The 14,808-nt window shown below is 40.9% G+C and overlaps 1 protein-coding gene across 1 annotated transcript in view; it reads right to left on the bottom strand.

The window, feature by feature from the left end:
* Positions 1–8,257, bottom strand: part of LOC143099302 (U4/U6.U5 tri-snRNP-associated protein 1-like) — a 28,837-nt gene extending 20,580 nt beyond the window's left edge. Inside the window, exons 1-8 of the mRNA XM_076262392.1 lie at positions 7,822–8,257; positions 7,540–7,594; positions 7,366–7,421; positions 5,151–5,277; positions 4,327–4,435; positions 3,786–3,863; positions 3,480–3,579; positions 3,166–3,308 (exon numbers count right to left, since the gene is read on the bottom strand). Of these exons, the coding sequence (XP_076118507.1) occupies positions 3,166–3,308; positions 3,480–3,579; positions 3,786–3,863; positions 4,327–4,435; positions 5,151–5,277; positions 7,366–7,421; positions 7,540–7,594; positions 7,822–8,089 (936 nt within the window). The 5' untranslated portion in view covers positions 8,090–8,257. The remainder of the gene's footprint in view (positions 1–3,165; positions 3,309–3,479; positions 3,580–3,785; positions 3,864–4,326; positions 4,436–5,150; positions 5,278–7,365; positions 7,422–7,539; positions 7,595–7,821) is intronic.
* Positions 8,258–14,808: the final 6,551 nt, after the last annotated feature.

Here is a 14,808-nt window from a genome sequence, read left to right on the forward strand (position 1 = left end):
TGGCCCATAACGACCCAGTGGATCATGAAAACGTGCCAAAATTCCCATTCCTTGCTTCATCCCATTCAGATTGCCACTTATCTGTGATGTAAGAGTTCAGTATAGGTTTAAGGTCTGGGGCACGGATTTGACATCTGTGACTTCTTCATTGAGGATTTGCTTAGCAGCACTGTCCGCTTTCTCATTTCCCCTCAGACCAACATGGCCTGGGACCCAGCAAAAAACTACACTGAAGTTCTGGTTCTTTAGACGGTTTTAGTTGATCAAGCTCAGCTTTGGTTGTACTTTTTGCGTGACATTAAAGCCTACTGGAAAGATTTTTAATTGCAATTTAATTGAATGCAATTTACTTTTACGATGAAATAAAATTAATTTATCCCTCTCACCCATAGTTTTCTATTTATTTACAAATGTACATAGGCCTACTGTAATTACATTTATACATAGTTATTCTACTGATCTTCATACTATTCATCCTGCACATAGACTTATTCTTACTACTCTTAAGTTGTTGTTTCTGCACTACAATGACACTGTTTCCACACTGCACAAATGTTATGTACATTTCTGTTATATATTTGTCAAATTGAATATCCATAATTATTCTGTTTTATTATATTCTGTTAATACACTGCCTATATCTATATTATTATTTCTACTATTATACTGTTACTGCTACATCTACATGCATTATTCTACTTATTGTATGAGATAACTGCTAATACACTGCACATAATTATATTTAATTCATATTACTCTAAACCACCTTCTGTAAATCAACTGTATACTACTGTCTACATTGCACTATATTTCTTGACCTGTCTCTGTATATTTCATCACCTTTCTATACTTTGCATCACATTGCATGCATACTGTAGCTACATGAATCACAGCTAAGATCCGTGGTTGCTATGAAGGCCAGTCGTTCTAAATGGATGGTTGCTATGGCCAAAGGCCACAGTTATCTCTGCCGTTGTCAAGCGGGCATATCCTAACTTTATCTTATTTTAAACATCTCTATTTTACTTAGCCTACTTCCATACAGTGAGTCCCATTAAGAAGTGGCCACTTCATTCATGCTTACCGTGATTCATACAGCAGCATTATTAAATTAATCTGTCACCATATTATGCCTATGCCAACGTTTGCAAAGAGGAGAATCTTTTAATTTGATTCACAATGAAACGTTACATTTAATGTACATGTAAACAATGAGTAGGCTAGTTTTGGTTGTTGTTGGTGGTGTTACTGCATCCCTTAGTTATAATGCCTACAATGCAAAATTGTTCCCTCGTGATTGTTAGACGCATTTCAAAACATCGCGACGTGAAATGCCACCACAAAACATTGTTTGTGAATCGGTCTTATTAGTCCTCGCTTAAGCTGTCACAGACTCAGGCGCTACTTAGGGCTAAAATGCTTCCTGAATTACTCTTAGTAAAAAAAAATAGGAGTCCTAAAGTTACGAGTGACGAAGTTACGAGTACAAGCATATCAAGCAACATAAATCTCATAACGTTAACGTTACAGCAACATCTCCTCCCTGACATAGCTAGCTAGCTTCTAGCCACACAAGAAATGAATGATTTTAAATCTCCGCTTAGCATTCTAATAACAGAAGGGGCACATTTATGTTGACCACTACAACATGACTCATTATGTCTGTAACTCTATAAAACACTTACTTTCATAAAGGAAGCACGCCATCCAGCACATACACATGGAAACCGATATTTTAGGTACTTGGCCACGAACTCAAAACGTGTCTCTCTGAAGCTCTGTTCTAGAATCTTTGTTCTGCTCATAATAGCACCTTCCTTACTTGTGAAGCTCACACGTATTCAGTGAAATGTTGCCACCTAGCGTTAGGCTATTTAACAACGTGACATTGCTTGCTTATTCTTTCGTCAACTCCATGCTTTTAGGAAAACAATCTTTTTAACATAGTTCCCTCTTCAATGAGCGATTACCAGCTCGTTTTTGTAACAGAGATAGCTGTTTATTGTCCCTAGGTTTACAGAAACACCTATTCATATTAATACGTAGCCTATGGAGTGCTGCCGACCATTGTTCATTACGGCCCAGAATGCCTTGCATGTCTTTACAACAAAACAACACAGTAAAACCTAAATGCCCGTAAACATATGCATTTGCATACTTGTTACATGTTTAATAATACTCTCCCATCATGATATTTAGCAATAATGAAAAATTTAATTTGAATACCGTCAATGTGAAAACAACTCTATTATGTAAGCTATATATAGCTACTGTTCTCCTTGCTATTTCAGTTCGTAAGTCCATACTATCCCATGGCAGAGCAAGGATTTCATGATTGGGCAAGGTTGCCCGGAGACATTGTGGATACCCAGAGGCATTGATTGAGCATACTCGGAAGGTGTTGTGATAGAAGGTGAATGGTGTAAAGGTGAATGGGGAGAGTTACCAAATACCTGTGGGTGGTTTGCCAAATGATGGAAACTTTTGGAATATTTCTTTTTTTTTTTTAGCTTATGCACCCTCACACTGGAGTCCCCAGTTCATATACAAAATTTGGTATCGATATGTGACCGTGTTCCTGAGATATGGACGACTTCCTGTTTCGGAGCTTCGCCGCCGATTTCGTTTGGCTGTGACGGGCAAACGCTTTCGAAAATCAAAAATCCTTCTAGTAACTTTTGTGAGGCTTGGTCCAATGATAATGTACGTCAAGTTTCGTGGCGTTCGGACCAAATTTGTGACCTGTGAAAATTTAGTTTCGCTTTCTATTCAATCCAATATGGCGGACGAACGACACGCCCACTTGACGTCATCTTCTCGAGCAAGTTACACCGGTACTGCCCGGACGTTTTAAAGTTGGAACGGTGTCTCTGTCTCAAAGGGCCTAGGCACAGGGAGAAAAAATTTAAGGGAGACGGGAATAATAATAATAATAATAAGAAAACTTAAGAAGAACAATAAGTGTGCTGCTTTGCAAGCACACTTAATAAAAGCGGTTTAGTCTGACTGACTGCAGAGTGCATAGATAATCACACAACATTCATGTTTGAGTATGTTAAAAACATCACGCTGGTTCAGTATTGCATTTACTGCAATAGGATATATTTATATGAGGTAGAGCAATGTGAAGTACTATATCCTTAGGCTCCTTTAGTGAGGACGTACCGCCACCATGTCGTCCACGGTCTCCTCTTCATCGTAGGGCTTGTAGTCCGGCTTCTTCTTCTTCAGCTCCACGTTCTTATCGGCCTTCTCCTTGTCCACCATGCCCACGTTCACGAGGACGTCCTCTTTCTCCTCCAGCACTCCTACACACACACGCACACACACGTTAGTTTCATACCTTTATTAATGTATCTGCATGGATGTGTATCAACATGCAGTACGGATGTAACACTGTGTGTGTGTGTGTGTGTGAGTGAGTGTGAGAGAGAGAGAGATAGAGAGAGAGATAGACGGAAGGAATGAGAAACACACACCTTTGTCTTCCAGAGTGAGGATGACCATCTCTCCCTCTTTGAAAGACTCTAGCTTGTGCTGCACAGTGAGGCCTCTGAGATCACGTGAAGTGTATGCAGCCTGCAGAGGAGAACATCACACACACACACACACAGAGATCAAGGGACGTGTATGCAGACTATAACTCAACGTTATCAAACACAGCACTGTAAACTGTAACAGGAACACTTTTACAGGCTACTAAATTCTAATGAATATCCTACTATTAATCGATCTTTGTGAGAACATGCCGGATTTCTCTTTTAAGGATGGCGGAGAGGACCCACCATTTTATCCTGGGCGAACTCCTGCTCCACGAGACTGCTCACGCCAAACTCCTCATCCATCTCCTCAAGCAGCTTAGCCTGGAAGGCAACACACACACACACACGCACACATTAATTACAGATGCCACCAACAAAAGAGACAATGAAGAGAAAAGGCAGTAGGCCCATGATAGATCTAATTAACAACATTTCATTTAAATATACTATGATGCTGCACACCCTTGTTGTTTAACTGCGACATGTGGTACAGCCTTTAAACACGCAACATCCTTTCAATGTACATACTGCAGATTCAAAGCAATAGTTTGCTACTATGACATCTATTAAGGGTAAAAGGTCCAGAGAGGAGAGAGATACAGGGAGCTGTTATGATGCTCTGGACCATTCAGGGCTACAGAGAAGAACTGCAAGCTGATTGGTCCATTCAGGGTTAAAGAGGAGAGCAACGGTGAGCTGATTGGACCATTCAGGGCTATAGAGAAGAACTGCAAGCTGATTGGACCATTCAGGGCTACAGAGGAGAGGAACTGCTTGGGCTCACCCTCTTCTCGGCCAGCTCCTTCTCCTTGGCCATCTTGCGACTCCTCTCCACCCAGGCGGAGGTGTCGTCCAGCCACGGCTCCTCCTCTCCCCCCAGAGTCTTCACCTTACTGAGAGCACACACAGGTTTACACACAGGAGAGGAGAGAGGAAAAGAGAGAGAGAGGGAGAGAGAGAGAAAGAGAGATGGGGAAAAAGCAAAGAAAGGAGGAGTGAGAAACAGAAAAGACGGGTAGAAATGAGAATGAAAGTTGCAAAGTGACAAATTTAGAGATTTCACTGATACATGTTGGTCAGTAATTATCCTGATCTGAAATGAATACTTTCTCAAGGACTCCTCTATACCAGTCTGTCAGACCACTCAATGCCCACCTCAATGAGCTGAGCTATGCTACGCTAAAGGTGGACGCTTCAATGCCCACCTCAATGAGCTATGCTACACTAAAGGTAGACGCTTCAATGCCTCTTCAATGAGCTGAGCTATGCTACGCTAAAGGTGGACGCTTCAATGCCACTTCAATGAGCTGAGCTATGCTAAAGGTGGACGCTTCAGACGGAGTTACTGCATGCACAGCCACAGAGATGAGAGGGGTATGCATCATCTTATCCAACTCTAGAGGAGATGGTGAATAAGCTAATTTACTAAATTGTTGATGTGTTCATTTCAATGTATTTAACCAAGTTAGGGTGTTCACATTGAGACGCCATCTCTCTTTTCCATGTAAAAACTGTGTGTGGGGAAATGTGTGTGGACGTGTGTATCCCTAGCGTGTGTGTGCGGAAATGTCCCTTACCCCAGTATGTGTGTGTGTGTGTAACCCCTACCCCAGTTTCTGATTGAGCAGGCGTTTCTCCTTCATGGCGGCCAGCTTCTCCCTCATGTCCTTCTGCTGCCTGATGGTGATGGGGTTAATGGTCTCCGCCACCATCGGCTCCTCTTTAGTGCCCAGCTCTGATTAAAGAGACACACACACACACACACAGGGGTAAGGTTCAGAGGTTCAGCTCTGATGGACACAGACGGGTCATCAACTACAGCACTGAGGTGCAAAACAACCAGTTTGTGTTTGAAAATACCTATATTTTATATTATACAATATTGTTTGTCTGGGCAACACTTCTGCATGTAAGCCAGGAACAGGCCTTAAAGCATGGCAAAGTTATGTGCCTTCACTTTTCAGAAACTTTTTAAACTATTGCATATTTTCAAATCTTAATCGGCCAGGCTTACGCTTGAATTAGGAATAGTATTTGAGCGCTATGAAAGTTTTGTGTAAAATTAGCTACTTTACTAACACCAACCAGTATGTTAGCTTGCTAACAAGTTAACTGGTATCTTTAGGATGATATAGTCAACAATGTTAACATAAGATTAATAACACTTAGTTAGACAAGCAGTTTTTGCAGTGTAATGTTGCTTTAAGCCCTGCCAAACTACATTCACAGGGATACAACCAGTTCCTGGGGAAGACAATGTGCATGTTAACATCTAGGGTAAAACATAAAACTTTATACATCTCTCCAAAACACATCTGGTATGATTACCAATCACTTAATTCTATTGTTGTTTCATCTAATACATATTTCCCCCTTTTTACGGTTTTGACATGAAAATTAAGAAAAAATACACCTAAAGGGTTATAGACACACACACACACACTAGGGGTGTAACGGTTCATGTATTCGTATTGAACCGAAACGGTACGGGCGTCACGGTTCGGTGCATGAATTTACACGCAGAATACACGGTATAAAAATACATAAAACTCGTGTGCGGATTAATTAATGCCATGCGCAATTACTGTTAAGTAGCGAGAGTTACGGGAGTTCTTTAGCGACACCTAACGCTAATCTGTAGCCTCGCCTTAGCTCTGAAGCTCTGATTGGCGCCTATGTGTTTTTTTGTCAGGTCGTCGGTCGAGTCCGTCAGTCATTAGCAGCACTGAGGTTAGACCCACAAGAGTTAGAGGATCCGCTGGTCTCTTTAAGATCGCAAGTTTGAGAAGTTAAACTTCAGTTACAGTAACGTTAGTACAGGCGAAAGAGTGGTGGATAAGATGAAACTGTGTGTCGGCGTTGTTCAGCAGTTGTTGGGTATGTGAGTGGAAAAAATGCTACACATATTCGAAGCCATCACCCAGATGATGTAGGCTACCAATCACTGAAACGAGGGGGGAAAAAACTTCCCCTGCGCTTCAGCAGCCTTTGGATACACATACAAATAGGGCCAAAACCTATGGCTTAAATCAAATAATTTCGTAATGACAGAAAGCTATGTAAATCGCGTGGTAATTACCTTTATGTTGGGGTAACTTGCAACTTCTCACATGAGGAGCTGGTAGTGTTAAGTGCATAGACAGTAAAATAAAGTGACAACGCTAACCAGGCTAATAAACAGACCATGCTACGGTGAGTTAACGTCAAAGGGCAAAGTCACGTGACTTCTAGTTGTAGGCTAGTCTGTTTATGAAATGAAAGGAGCAATTTCGTTTTTTAAAAAAAGGTAAAATACTGTGATATTTTCACAGTTAGTAGGCTAGATTATTACTTTACACACAATTAAAAATATTGAGGCAAATTGTAGACTCTTCCATATACAACTAAACACAGATGTTGAAGGTCTTGCTTAAATGGATTTTTAAAAATCATTTTTCTATGTAATTTGCACTTTCAGAAATAAGAGATGCTGTAGGCCTATTTTCATTTTTATAGCTGATTGTCTTATTTTGTTTACAAGTTACAGATGGAGTCTGGGTACTTATTGTACTGTTTAGTCTACATCTTACACACTTGGCTGTTGCAGATAGCTCAGGGAAGAGACTGTATGACACTAGGTGGTACAGGCTGAGACATGTACAAAAAAAATGCTTTCTGCATTTTTGTTTGCTTTTCCCTCCATTGTACCGAACTCGTACCGAACCGTGATGTCCGAACCGAGGTATGAACCGAACCGTGACTTCTGTGTACCGTTACACCCCTAACACACACACACACACACAACCCTCCTAGATGTGGTGCTGACAAGATGACTTTAAATTACCTTTCTTGTTTTCATTCAGGTCCAGGGGCTTTAGACCAAGTTTGGCCCTCAACTTGCTGTTGAAGAAACACAGTTACAAATCATTAACATAACTATTGCACTAAAATGTATATTTGGACAATGTGCCCAGTAAAGCATCTCATTCTGCTGATGTTTGCCATATGTGCCACTTACTTCGTATCCTCAATGCTAAGGGAGGCATCCCCACTTGCTGACTGTGGTCCAATTTCTGAAAACCAAAGAGAATTTTAATTGAAATGATGTCTAGCTCTTCTGATCTTAAGAGATTCGCAGAAATGTACATTCTGACTGCATCATTACAGGACTATTTAGCAGATAATGAGCTTAACAAGATATAAACAAAGATGGACGTCTACACACTAGTAACTTGACTCGGGATTAGACTGTAATATTACCTGCCGAACAGTTAGCTAACGTTACACATTAAGCTCTTACCTGTAGTCTCTTCATATCCAGGGTCAACTTTCTCCTTTTTAACTCGCGGCTCTCCACTGCTTTTATCGCCTTTGCTGCGACTTTCCTTCTCCGCTCCCCGACTACTTCGTTCTCGGGACCGTGACCGCTTTCTCTTCTCTTTATCTCGGTTACTGTCTCGTTCCTTATCCCTCTCACGGTCCTTGTGACGGTGTTTTTTGTGCTCACGGTGTCGCTCCTCGGCATCTCTGTCGCGGTCCTTTTCCTTGTGTTTCTTTGAGGAACCCATGGTCTAGAAAACTGTCAGCTAACCAGCTAGATGGCTAGCCTTGTGGCAGCTTACTTTGCTAACTGTGTTCTTTCAGATGCACGGTTACAAGCTGTTTGAGAAAAAAAAGCTGAGGTATCTTAAGGAAAAATAGCTAATTATCTCCTTATGATATGATACAAGTGCGCGCGATGTAAACACACAACACAAGGCTTGATTGAGTAACGCACTTCCCACGTACAATAATGAGAAACGACAAGGAAGTATTTCTATAACACTTTTTTCTAACTCTTTAACTTCCGGGGCAAGAGTTTTTTTTCTTCTTCTCCTATTTTGACGATTGGCAAACAGCTTTTGAGTGCATTACCGCCACCTTCTGAATAGGAGTGTAAGTCTGAATTCGACATCACTAAATTCTATGAAATAATCCTGTTGTTTGGTCCTGGGTAAGATTTGTATGCACTTCATTAAGCGGAGAATATCTCAACTGTTATAGACTAATATGAGCCCATTGAACAACGTAGGATGTGTGCCAAAATCTCTACCCGGGACGAAAGTCATGAAAATGACCACAATAGGTGACACTATTATCTAGATATAGATAGATACTTTATCGATCCCCAGGGGAAATTCAAGGTGAACAGGTGAACAGGTCATACATTTCTACCAAATTAATCTTCATATTAAGATAAATACTTTTTGTATTACACTTTGCCCAAACAATAAAATAAAATATGCAAATGAGCCAATATATCGTTAAATATACATACATTATTCCTCACAAAGAACAGATAAGTTGGTATACATATCAATTACTCATTTGAAACCTTATTTTACAAAATTTACAAAAAGATCTGGAGAGAGTGAGAGAACGACTTGGTGTTTCCCATATATTGACTTATTTGTGGTGGCCCACTACAATATCAACACTGACCAAAACACAATGATTTTCCATGTTATACTATTTAAATTGGATGGAATTAGTTTATTGTAGACCTATGTGCACCTTTGCACAGCCTTTCCTTGTGTCTCAACAAAGGCATGTCCCTACATGCAAGTTTAAAGAAAACATTAACAATCCTGCAATTGTTGGCATAAAAGTCGATTGGATAAATTGTGCTTAAAGGAGAAGTTCGGTGTGATATTGACCTAAAGTGTGTTGAAACATGATACCGAGTGTGAACTTTTGTCTCATAGCTCATCTCAGCTTGTCCCCTGCACTCTGCACGAAATCTGGCGCTAGTTATCCGATGCTACCAACAGGTTTTCAATGGGGGTGCCTCGGGCATCGAGCTAGCCATGCAAATAAATCACTGTTTTACACCATTTACAAGGCTCAAAGTAGCTCCACACTTGGAAATGCATGGACTCCAGTTGCTTCCAGTAGCAGCAACTGGAATCCATGCATTTTCACAGAATTATTTTTGGAATCTGATCCCTTATCATACCTGTTCATTCGTACTCGTGTGGTGACCAGAACCTCAGAGGCCCGGAGTGCTGCTGAGAGTGAGGGCTGGGCTCATGATGGAGTGGCCAACGTCATGGTCCTTCAGAGTGGCCAGCAGTCTAGAAGCAGCATAGAAGAAGTCGAGGACAAAGTGTGTTTTTATCACGACGCAACGCAAAGCTTATTCTAATTGTACACTCGAGTTTTTCGCCATGCCCGTCTCTTTTATTGAACAATGCGCTCAGGGGTGTGGCAATTAACGACCTAAGGTGTGGCCTGGCGCAAGATCTAAAAATCGCTATCGTACACTATCTAAAAAGCATTGCACCACTGACCAAGAGAAAACTGGTCTTTAGCGAGGCGCATATGGAGCACAGCTGAAGACGCACTGTCACGAGATGTAAGCAGCAACTCCTCTGCAGGATAAATGTCCTTTAAATGTCCTTTTAGTTTTTTGTTCAGTCATTGGAACATTATTGGGGTAAGTGTTGCTTTTTTCAGGCTATGTTTTCGATATAACCCATTGTCAGTCAATAGTGAAAGTAATTAACTGTGTATAACTGTTTTGTCTTTGAGTACAATGAAGTTAGTTTCACCACGGTGAAGTTAGTTTCACTTTGCCAATGCACTTTGCAGATGCGTGCAGGCTATACTCTGATAGGTTTTAGTAGAGCATGATTTAGTGAAATACCTGTTCCATACGGTCTCGCGTGCAAGCAGATTCCTTCAACTGCGCTGCTGGCTATCAAAATACCGATGCGCTGTTTGAAGGGAATGACAGATGTCATTTTCATTGGTTTAAAGGGTGTTACACCCAAACCACACCCATGACTGATTAAGAAACATAAGACCAACCTTACGTTTGATAACAAAACCACCCCCAATGTGGACTGGACAAACCCTGAAATTTGTTTAAGCTATTTGCCAGTGACCATGCGTTTTAGATCGCCAAAATATAGCCCAATATTTCAATATTTCCATTTCTTCTCTGTCCAGTGTAGTCTCTGAGTGGCTGTAAGGGAAGGCAAATGACAGGTAGCAGCTTCCATGGTAGTATACATCCACAGCAAACACATCAAATGATTGTCCACTCAAAAAAAGACTTAGGTCCCTATCTTAACGATTGGAATCACTATCAAATGCAAAACGCAAGTAGCTTTGTGGGCGGATCTCGGGGGCTGTTGCTATTATACCGCCGGGATAATAGACTCTTGTGCCCAACACAAATCTAAAATGGGTTGATCTGAAGTAGCTACATTACTCATAGGTGTGGTTTGGTTGTCACATGCAATAAACCAATTAGAGCGATGAGACCGACGTTAGGGCAGTAAAAGACAGAGAAGTGGCATTATATAGGGATGGGAGAAACCCACCCAAATTAGCTTTGGTTAAATAGGCATGGGGGGAAATTGCCACAATTGTTTCCATGGCTGGCATTTTTCTTTTTGACAACATGTAAATAAAGAATGTCACAAAGACATACTTTCCGATGTTTTGAGCTCACTCTCACTGAATCACAAGGTTATGAATGCATGGTGATATTTTTGCAATGTAGTCTAACATTAGACCGAGATTACTTTGCTTCACTATACCTCACTATAGACGATGCAGCTCTTCTGTCAGATAACCTCTTTTCTTCCTGCCGGGGCATTTGGGTTAAATGGCATCGGCACATGCAGTTCAACATCACATCTCTAATCAAGTCCATCAAGTCCTCTAATATTTCCTCATTTTTGTCATCAGCACATCCATGATTAATGGAAATGTTGTGTAAAACGCTACGACTTTTTGCGGACTGTACTGTAAAGTGCTACCCTAGAAATCCAGAGTTCTCGCGAAAGCACAATCTGAATCGTCTCTGTGAGACACTCTGGCAATGAGTAATGATGCACGTTACTTTTACCCCTTGCATCGTGAGGAACCAATCACGTTAGTGTTGATGACGACAGTGCCGCAATGAATCAGTCAGTAAACATTGGTCGTAGTGTTATCCAATTGCGTTGAAGTCAGGAATCACTCAGTAAACATTGGTCGTAGTGTTATCCAATTGCGTACAGTGAGATTTTCAAATGCATGCTTGGTGCCACTCCTTGAGTTGGGCCATTTTCATTATTTGTGGCCAGACCCTTAATCTTTCTAGATTACCAGGGTCTGGATTTCCCAGGTTAATAAAGTGCCTCCTGACCTATCCAAACACCTGAAGTGCATCTTCAGTATGCCGAATGTTCATTCAATTACACTCTGTGTTTGTGTGTGTTTTCGATTAAATAGCATTGCCAGGAGATGGCAGACATCTGTCACAGCCTGACGGGTCAGGTGTAGCTTACGCCTACATTCCTCCTCACTGAGGGAGAGATAGGTCTGTCTGGGCCGGTAGGAGATAGGTCTGTCTCCCTCCCGCGTCTAATTCTCTGTCCCAAGACGTACTCCATCTCACTGTGCAATAGAAAAATTATGAGCAAGCACATATTAACCAAATAGTGCACACGCTACATTATTGCCAAGCATGAGCCCTTAAAATAGCATCTGAAAAACGCGCCACTGACTTTAGACTAGGTTTTTCCTGGTCTGTGGCGGAATTGTTTTCTGAAACTGCAAAATAGCACCAGGGAATGTTTAGGTACATTTCGTAGAAATGTACATTACCAAATTTTTTATTTTAAAGGGACACCAGGTAAGCCTGATGCTTTTTCCCTACGAAGCTCCCCCTTGTGTCTGTACATGTCGATACGTGCGCAAGCCCTCGCTCGGTCTGAAGCTCTTTTCCTTTTCTTTGCATCTTCCGTCAAGGGTTTTCGCTGCTTCGCCGGCTCTGCCATTATACACACGTTTGCAACAATCGCTAGCGTTTCGTTAGCCTGCCTCTGAGCTGGGGATGCAGGATGTAAACTGATCCTGCTTCTCGCGATGTCTGAGACTTTGTGAGACTGAAGGTCGGTGGGTAGGGTAGGATACACCGAACTTGCAAGTTGGATATTCTTCCTACAGGCAGTAGGGGCGGGCGAGAGAGTCTTCATTCGCCCTTTAATGAGTCATTTAACCATATACCGACTTACGAAGATGATTAATTAACATGAAAACGTTGCCTGGTGTCCCTTTAATATTACTGTAAACTATTTATATATACTATTTATTTATTATTACTAAAATCAGTGGACAACTGCAAGGGAAGATTAGTTACAATACAGCCTCGAAACTAGAATCTATTTCTTCACAGACCCATCCTCGCATGCAAATTAGTTGATAAAATGCTACCCATATGCAAATTAGCTCTCACAAAATCATTGTACAGAGTGTATATTTACACTTATTGAGTAAAAACATCCATAATTGCTTTGCCATGATGTTCTTGTAAAGGTGAAGTCGCACATAAACGAAAAAGGTAAAAAATGACCATGCATTTGCATAATGTAACTGCAATATCCTATCTAAAAACATACTTTTGTATGATCATTTGTTATATTTGATACAATTTGAATATTATTTCCTAAAGCCATTAACCTATCTACTTACAGCCATATTATCAATACATTTCTTTATTATGCATTTATATTTGCTAATGTATTCAAATATGCAAATTATCTCATTAACTATGCGTGATATAAAAATGTCCCAAGCAGAAATGGATTCTACGCGAAAAAGTACAGAATCAATTGAGAAATGTTTGGTAGTGACCTTAATCAGATCGTTCTGGGTTTTGCCCTGTCTATTGGGTCTAGAGATAGACGTTAACCTGCAGCACCGCTAAAATCCATGGATTCCTAGACTTGTTTTTGTAGAACTTCATGATGCACAATGGCAGCCACATCTTCCAAATGGACATAGTAAGGCTGGAGAATGATTTAATTAACATTGTTAGCTGTATGGTAGGTGTGACAGGATTCATGATTCGGTACTGAGAGAAAGCAGGTGGTCTTCTGACAGGAAGTAGGATAAGTGTGTGGAATGGCACAGAGTAAGAGGCCAAATGGAACCTAATGTGTTTATAACTTCATGTAGTCATTTTGAGAGGTTAAAGATGTTGAGCCCTATCGTACTCCAGGTGCAAAGTACGGCGCAAGGCTTGTTCTTATCTTACACACAAGGGTTAGTATGTTCTCCACTTTAATTAAACATTGTTCCCAGGGGTGTGTCAATTAAGATGTGGTCTGGTGCATGATCCAATAATTGCTATCTTACACCCTCTAAAAATTATTACGCCACTGACCAAGAAAAACCTGGTCCAAAGCGAAAGGTGTGTATAAAGCACAGCTGAAGCGGCACTGTCACCAGATGTAAGCAGATGTACTGTAGCAACAAGTCCCAAACAATTCCTCTGCAGGATAAATATCCTTAGAATTTTTATTCAGTCATTCGAAAATTATTGGGGAAAATGTTGCTTTTTTTCAGGTTATGTTTTCGATTGTAATCCCTCATTAGTCAATAGTGAAAGTAAATAATTGTGTAGAACTGTTTTGTTGTTGCCTGAGACCACGGCGAAGTAAGTTTCACTTTGCCTATGAGTTCAAATAAAAAAATAGGCTATACTCTGCTAATCATACACAGGTTTTAGTTTAGTGGAATCTCTGAGTTGCATACACAATCTCGCGAAGAAGCAGATTCCTTCAAATGCGCTGACTGTCAAAATATCGATATAATATCAGTAATAGGCCTAATATATATTTTCTCCCTCCTTCCGCCCGGGAAAAGGTACAGGAGCCTCCACTCCAGAAGGATGCTGAACAGCTACCTTCCACAGACTTTTAGGATTTTAAATGGATGTGCCCCCTCCCACTGTCATGCTTTTCAACTTTGCAGCTACCTGCCTGAACTGCACTTTGTTTGGACTGCACACATGACTGTATTGCACTTGCACTTTACACTGCTATTTTGCACGAGCTGCTACTCTCCACTAATTAATACTCTGTGCCCAGGCTCCTCCTATATGTCTATATGCTGTTTTTATATTCTATTTATTTCCCTGTTTGATGCTGACACAAGCTGGGGGAACAATGTAAAAAAATTGTATGTGCGAATTGTTTCAAGTGCACATGAAAATGACAAAGTAAATTTTGAATGCTGTTTGTCCCTGTTCCTCTCGCGTTCTCTACCTCTGCTCAGGTGCATGGCATATGAATACCTGGCCAGCTGATTGATCAGGAGCTAAAGGCTCGAGGATCCTGTTCCTGCGAGAGGCTTCTGGTGTCTTGCTGCCTCCTATGGAGTTAAATTTGTCTCAATAATATTTGTATATGCGCAGAGGGGGATCCACAAATATTTCTTGATTTGCATGTGTGTTTTGATATCTACAAAT

This window comes from Alosa pseudoharengus, unplaced genomic scaffold (assembly GCF_046254945.1).
Source record: "Alosa pseudoharengus isolate Yale_2024_CS ecotype anadromous, Long Island Sound unplaced genomic scaffold, YU_APseudo_1.1 YU_APseudo_1.1_scf_27, whole genome shotgun sequence".
NCBI lineage: Eukaryota > Metazoa > Chordata > Actinopteri > Clupeiformes > Clupeidae > Alosa > Alosa pseudoharengus.